This window comes from Drosophila virilis, chromosome 3, assembly GCF_030788295.1.
Source record: "Drosophila virilis strain 15010-1051.87 chromosome 3, Dvir_AGI_RSII-ME, whole genome shotgun sequence".
Classification (NCBI taxonomy): Eukaryota; Metazoa; Arthropoda; class Insecta; order Diptera; family Drosophilidae; genus Drosophila; species Drosophila virilis.
In genome coordinates, this window is record NC_091545.1 from 25,928,839 (window position 1) to 25,936,714 (window position 7,876).

The 7,876-nt window shown below is 45.6% G+C and overlaps 1 protein-coding gene across 2 annotated transcripts; it reads left to right on the forward strand.

The window, feature by feature from the left end:
• The first annotated feature begins 626 nt into the window (after positions 1-626).
• On the forward strand, positions 627-6,888 carry Dyro (Dpt-YFP repressor by overexpression). 2 transcript variants are annotated; one of them, XM_032434053.2, is made up of 4 exons: positions 627-1,246; positions 2,357-3,330; positions 4,891-4,962; positions 5,293-6,888. In XM_032434053.2, the coding sequence occupies exons 2-4, from the start codon at positions 2,512-2,514 to the stop codon at positions 6,112-6,114; spliced, it is 1,713 nt and encodes a 570-aa protein (XP_032289944.1). In that variant the 5' UTR covers positions 627-1,246; positions 2,357-2,511; the 3' UTR covers positions 6,115-6,888. The 2 variants fall into 2 exon arrangements, with proteins under 2 accessions (XP_032289944.1, XP_032289943.1); XM_032434052.2 differs by lacking the exon at positions 627-1,246 and having other exon boundaries at positions 1,957-3,330.
• The last annotated feature ends 988 nt before the right edge of the window (positions 6,889-7,876 follow it).

Sequence of the window (7,876 nt, forward strand, 5' to 3'; positions counted from 1 at the left end):
CCGTGAAATGCAATTCCTTTTTTGATTCTTTTTGCGATTCTGCTGACTCGCAAAATTTGTTACCGCGTTGTGAAGCTTTTTTTTTTTTTTGCAAATTTTGTTTTTGTTATTTTTGTCCAACAGCAGCGGCGGCAACGATAACAACTTCTCAACGACGGCAACAAAATTTACAGCTGTAGCCGCCGTAGCACAGTGGTACAAAGCGCACCGCACTTGGAACGAACATTAGGTTTTTGTGTAACATTTTCATCAAATTATAAGAAGCTTGTCAGCCACTGTCAAAGAGTGCTACTAAACACATAAGCTCAAGTATTCATACACACACACACACACACACACACACACACACACACACACACAGCTAGACATGTGTGCATACGTACAATGTATGTTGTAGCCAAAATCTTAACGAGCACACGCGACTAGCATATCCAGCGTCATGGCCGCCACTTTGCTACACGAATAGCCAGCTAATTTTTTTTTGGCAGCCTTCGTCACATGCGCAGAAGCCGAGCAATCACAACAGGCCCACTGTGCAACGTGTTGCCGTTGACGGTAGCGACAACAGCAACAGCAACAGCAACAGCAGCAGCAGGCACCAGCGATCGCCGCACGGGCGAAACTGAACAGAAACGAGAAATGAGAATTACGATTTAGATGGCGCCGACATTGTTATACCCTAACTGACAACAATATGTAAATAATTTGATTTGCACATTTTTCAAGAGATTGTATAGAAAACAAAACAAAAACAAGTTGTAAATTGCTTTCGATTTCTAATATGCTTTGCGATAAGGTAAAGAGAAGAGAAAGCTGTTCTGATTCTAAGCTTTTGGCAAAGCTCATGATATAGCGGTAATGATCTGTGCTAAAGTGCTAAAACCACAACAACAAGATTGGAAGGTGTTTGTAGCGTAAGGGCGGGGGCGTGCGGCGAGCACAAAACCAAGTGACGAACTTACGGCCAACAGCAGCAGCGGCAGCAGCAGCAGCAACAACAACAACAACAACAGCAACAACAACAGCAACAACAGCAACTGGCCCGTTTGGAGCAGCGCGCATGCCACACACAGTTTAAATATGTGAAATTAGTACAAATCGTGATTTCAACAGCGAACGACCGACGACGAACGACGAAGCGGCGAAAACAACAACGAACGTGTCGGGGGATCGTAACGTCAACGTCGAGTGGCAACACCAGCCAGCAGGCAACAACAACGGCAGCAGCAGCAACGTCACGTCGCACGTATGTATTGCGGCAACAACAACATGCAATAAAACAGCTGATAGCAGCAACAAATAGAAAACCCAAAACAGTCAGCAGCAGCAGCAGCAGCAACAACAACAATAACAAAGCGTCGCATTATCAAGCGAGCAACCAACAGGTCTCCGGGCAGAGCAGCCGCAACAGCAGCAGCAGCAGCGACTCGTCGAGTGAGCGAAAAAAAGCCCCCGCGTGCCGCTGCAACCAGCACATACACACACTTGCGCGCAAGCTTGCCTGTACGTGTGCCTACACCAACACAAGCACAGCAAACACAGAGTCGCACACCTTTGCGTTGATTTTGGACGAAGCGACGTCGCACAGTGGTACACGCTGGCTAAAAAAAGCTGAGCCCACGTGGTAAACGATCCATTGATTGCAGTTTATTTTCTTTCAATTTATATTCCCCTTTTGCTTTGTTCAACCCCATTTTATATAAATACTAATTTGGTATTTATATAATACTGCTATTATATTTTACTTATTATGATAAAAATGATAACTAATTGATCAAAGAAAAATAATTATCTTGAATAGATTTGGCAAATTGTTTTTAAATTGCAGTTCCTAGTAATCATATTAACTATTAATTACGAATTACATATACATTGAAAAGAACACTTTCTTTTCATATTTACAGCTACAGTATTATAGAAAAAAAAAAAAAACAAAGAGTCAGAGGATTTTAGTGTCTTGCTTACATTTTATTGAAAAAGTTCTGCTCTATGCATATGAATTGTGGATTATTCAATCCAAAAGAATTTCATAATTTCAAGTTTGGTAAATTGCATTTCAATTCTGTACCACTGTGCATCGCTCAGTCGCGCGCTCTCTCGCACAAAGTGCAGCTGAGCTGCCGTTTGGTCGCCGCCGCCGCCACACTTGCCGCTGCCGTTACTGCTGCTGCTGCTGCCGCTGCCGCTACGCTTCCTCTGCCACACAACCGCTAGCCGCGGCCGCCGCCGCCTCAGTCGAAAGTCAAAAGCAACGTGTTGTGGACGCTTTTTTTTACGTCGCGTTGCGTTTTGCGTTGCGTTGCGTTTACCTTCTTTGCTACCTTCCTCTCTATCTCTCTCTCTCTCTCTCCGGCAGCCGCTTGCGCGCGCGCGCGTATCCATCCAGCCCAACCACAGCCGTACCAGCACCAACCACAGCCACAGCCACACCACCCACTGCACCGTTACAGTAGCAGCAGCAGCAGCACCACCACAACAAACGTCTCCTTAACAGTTAACTTTCTCCGCACGATGTCCAGCAGCGGCGCCAGCGCAGCGCAGTACAAACTCGACGCCAACTCCAATGCCATTGCATTGATTGCGGACGCCGCAGCGCTGCCGCCGTCGCCGTCGGCGCTGGCATCGCCCGCGGACCGCATCGAGTGGTCGCGCGCAACGATCTTGGGCTTCATCGAGGATTATCGACGCCAGCGCGTGCTGTGGGACCCCAACACCAAAGGCTACCACATCAAGCAGACCAAATACGAGGCCTTGAAGCTGCTCAGCCAAAAATATGGCACGGAAATACGCTCGATACGCTCCAAAATCAAATCGCTGCGCTCCTCCTTCCATCGCGAGCACGGCAAGGTGCTCAACGGACGCAGCCGCGGCGTTCACTATCAGCCCATGTGGTTTGCATATGAGGCCATACGATTTATTTTGGATGGTGAACGCGACGTTGACGCCGCCGTCTTGGATGCCGCCGTTGACGGCGACGTTGAGCCGGCTGCAGCGGCAGCGCTGCTGGACTCGGAAGCAGCTGATAAACTGGCGCTGATGCATAGCCTAGATCTAGAACAGCTGACAGCTGCTGGCAAGCAACAGGTTGAGCAGCAGCAGCACCAGCACCAGCACCAGCAGCATCACGAAGAGTTCGCTGCTCGCGTCGCTGCCGCTGTTGCTGCTGTGGCAGCCGCTGCAGCAGCGGCCAACGTCAGGGAACGGGAACACACTATGGACGCCGATGCAGCGGTCTCCGATGCCAATTCCAATGGCTGTGCGGCCAACAGCGGCGGCAGCGACGCAACAGCATCATCAGCAGCGGCCGCTGCAGCCGTCTCAGCTGCTGTGGTAAGCGTATATTGCCTATTGCCTATTGCCTATTTCTTATTGATTTTATTTTGTTGTGCATATTATTTCTCATTTCTTATGCTCTATACACTGCAACGCCGCAGGGTATATGCGGTCTGTAGATTTAGACATGTTGGTATGACATGCACGTGCACGTACACACATGCATACATACACACATACACACCTGAACCCATACTATTGCAGTATTTTCATAATCGTGCTAAATTAAAATCTATTTCGCTTAACATCTTATTACCAATTCAGTTAGCTAGAGTATTCAGCTATCGCGTATACTCAACTGCAGTATTCTGTTTTGTTTGTTGTTGTCGTTCCGGTAAAGCTTTTGCTTTTCGTGCCAGTGAGAATGAGTGTATGTGTGCATGTGTACTTGTGTGCTTGTATGCGTGAGTGGTTTGACTTGTTTTGCGGCAACAGCAGCAGCAGCACACGCGCCGACGCTGCTGGCTCGGTGTCTAGCGGTTCGTCAGCCAGCAACAGCAAAAACTGTGGCGCACAGTGGCACGAGCATTTTAGTGCCAAACAAAACACAATATGTATGCACTGCTACTTGCACAATTTCTTTGCACTCCTTTTGTTAAACAGTTCGCCTTGCCCTTGCACAGAAGAATTGCACACATCAAAAATATTGATTGGGTGGCAACACTGCACTCGCACTCAGCGCTGCAATTGCAGCGTTGCCATTTCGAGTTTGTTTCGTAACAAATGAATTAATCGATATATTATCAATTTATCGCTTCGGCACTTTGCAATAATTATTTGTCACTGTGCTGTGGCGCTGGCTGCTATTGCGTCGCATGCGCTTGATAAGCGTCGTGTGTTGTGCAAGTATGTGTGTCCTGTGCGCGCGTGTGTGTGTGTGTGTGTGTCAACTGGCTTTGATTTGCGCTACGTTAGCCATAGCAATAGCCATATGTGTGTTGCATCAGCCGTAGAAATCGGCAGCTACACGTTTTGCGCCGACCCTGCCCCTCAACGGCTGCCCCACCCCTCGCCCACCTGCGCTGGCAATGGACCCGCCTAAGCAGCAGCAGCAGCAGCAGCTTCAGCTTCAGCTGGTTGCTGCGCTGCGTTTTGCGTTTGTTTTTGTTTCGTTCGTTCGCTTCGCTTCGTCCGTCTATTCGTCTGCTTCTCTGCCTCTCTGTTTCGCTGGCCGCTCGTTGGTCCACTTCAATGTTGACTTCGCCGCGTCGCCACCCTCTGCCCCGCCGCCGTTAACTAATTTAATCGCCGCTGGCTCTGCCGCAGTCATCTGTATGCAAAGTGTGTCTGTGTCTGTGTCCGTGTCTGTGTCCGTGTCTGTGTCTGTTGCCCACATTTATTTATTTATTTTTTATTACTATTCTAATTTGTTTTTCTCTCTGCTTTATTTTTTGTTGCTTCGTCTTTGCCTATTATTATTTGGCTGTTGTTGTTGCTGTTGTTGTTGATTTTGTTATTATTATTTGTCTGGCAAATTCTTAACATTTGCCATGATTGTTGTTGTTGTTGCAGTTGTTGCTAATTTTTAACGATTTGTTTTCGCTCGCTCTTTCGCAGACGCGTTCCTCTTCCGACTTGGATGGCGAGAGCTATTGCAATATCAGCGCCGAGGATGTGAAAACAGAAATTGTGAGTACGACGTGCGACTACTTAAGTCTAGCACACGATTAATTCTAATACAATTGACCGAACTCGAATACCCTGTACGTACACAAACTATGGGGTATACACGTGGGTGTAGAGAGAGAAAAACAGTTTGTTTTGTCGTTAGTAAAAACATTTTATATAAAATGCTTTAAATTAAGAACAGGGTATATTTCTAAGGATGAGATGGGGATATATTTAGTAAATTGTGTGGAATCACTAAGACTTATCAATTAATGAAGTTGAAGAGTTAACTAACCGAAGTTCAATTCACTTACTTGCTTTCCCTTGCATCCCTTAATCTTTGGAACACAGATCGAGCACGAACCTGAGCTGGGCATGCTCGAGCGACAGACGAGCACGCCGCTCTCTGCGAGCTATTATAAGCCCACGGATCTGACATATAATCCGCGCAAGCGCAAGGCGCAGATGGATGAGCTGGATGGCGGCGGTGATCTCACTGGTGGCGTGGGCGGGGTTAGTATTGTCGGGGGCGTGGTCGGTGCGCTGACTTTGACGCCGATCAAGTCTACAACGCACTCGCAGCAGCAGCAGCAGCAGCAGCAGCAACAGCATCAGCAGATGAACCACAATCAGATCGCATTTCATACGCTCCAGCAACACTTTAGCCACAATCTCAGCCACAGCAGCCACAACGGCAATGGGCACCCACAGTCGCAGCAGCAGCAGCAACAACAGCAACAGCAACAACAAACACATTCCAATAACATGGCACAAAAACGTGATCGTGATCGTGATCGTGATCTCTCCCTCTCGCCAACAATGTCCAATCATCTAAGCACCAACAACCATCACTCGTCCACATCCTTGGAGCTGCACTCGCTGGCGACGACGACGACAACGGCGAGCAGCGGCATCTCAAGCAACGCTGCCACGCCCAAGATCAGCAACAACAACAATGGAACTGGGAGCAGCAATCTGAGTGCCAGCCATGTGGATGAGTACGGCGTGTTTGGTGAGTACGTGGCCATCACCATACGCAAGCTGAAGACATCCAAGTCGAAGATCGTGGTGAAGCACCTGATCAACAATCTGCTGTACGAGGCGGAGCTGGGCAAGTACGATCAGGGCATGCCGGCCTCCAAGGAGCCGCCGCAGCTCTACAAGATGCAATAGACGACGGGGCAGACCTGGAACTGGAACTGGGGCCCGACCGGGCAACCGGATCGAGAGCAGAAGAAGAAGAAACACGCACTAGTCAGCAACGCAAACAGAGCAACATGCAACATGCAACATGCAACATGCAACATGCAACAAGCAAGAAGCAACAAGAGCCAACAATTCTAAGGGTAGTTAGGGGCGGGTTTAGAAGCCAAGCGCATTTCATTCAGGGACAAAGACCATTTAAGTACTTTTATACAAATACATAAAATATAACATATAAATATATGTACATAAATACTATATAGACGCATATCAGCGATATCGCACAGATTAGTCAATCAAGAGTCAGCGAAACCCACGAGAATCCTTTCATATTATTTTACTTTATTTTGTTGCCAAGGGAAACGCATTAATTAAAATGAATTAAATAATACGTTTAATATTATTATATCCCTTCTTCTTTTTTTTTATTATGCAAACATTTTTTGAGTTTTATTTTTATTTGTTTACCTTATTTACATTTGGCAATAACACTTTGAACTCAGGTGCCTTTATTTCGTAGTCAATTAAGAGTTGTTATCTTATGCATTAATGAATCGATATGCATTAAATAAATGTATGTGTATATGTATATATACTAAGTGCCCATGTTGAATCAGCAACAAAAAACTGTAAACTTAATTCAATTTTGTTTTGGGAACATATCCAGATGTAAACGCTATAAATACTTACACATGTTTCCCACTTAAAGCGCGATGTACATAAAACAAAATATATATATATATATATATAAAAAAGAAAACAGAACATTTAAATATATTTAAGTATCTATTACAATTTTGTTACTGAAACTTATTTGAATTTGAGCAAGAGTTAACTAATAAAACTGTTGAATTATTTCATTTCGAAAATGATATCTCAATGCCTATAAGAAATGCAACCGATCCGATAAGTATGGGGCAAATCATCCGACTTCTCCAGCCTAAATCGAAAAATCATTTAAGATGTGCTCATGTACGACTTGAAGAAGGTTAAGATTCCGCCGTATGAGTCAATAGAACTGGGGCAGGGGGTTCGCACCTGGGCATATCTAGCGGGAGACCCGCAAGTTTCAACTGGTTTCTACTGCATTCTTCGGGAGCTCTACGTATCGAATCGCAGCTCTGTTTACTGCGCATTTATAATGCGATTATACGCAGCACTCGTGCCTAATTTGTGTTCTGGGTTCTGGGTTCTGGGGCACAATGGAGTTCGTTGTTTGGCTCGGGCCTCAGAATATGACATCGGAGCAATTGTTGCTTGTTTTGATCATAAATCAGAAAAGCTGTCGAGTGTAACGCAGAGCTACTTGGGCAGACTTGCCTGCAAAGCATTCAAAATTATTAATTGCAAAAACAAAACAATTGTGAATACATATTATATTCAGATAAATATTGAATAATGATCAAATATAGTTTGAACTGTGTTGGAAACAAACAAATCGCACTTAACCTTGAGGCTGGGGCACGTACACCCCTTGCCGAGCACGAAATCAAAGCAAATTAATTTTATACCCATTGATAAGAGCTAGAAATAAACGTCAGCTGATAAGAAATGTTGAATAGACTTGTCTATGCACTCTAGTCATATCTAGCTCAAGGCCGCATTGTTTGCAGGAGATCCCAATGAAGAGGTTCATTCGATTCAACACATGGAACTAGGCTCCAACAAATACTAGAACATGTTTGAGTACAGGGTAACTGCTAGTCGAGCCAACACAGCTAATTGAATTTCA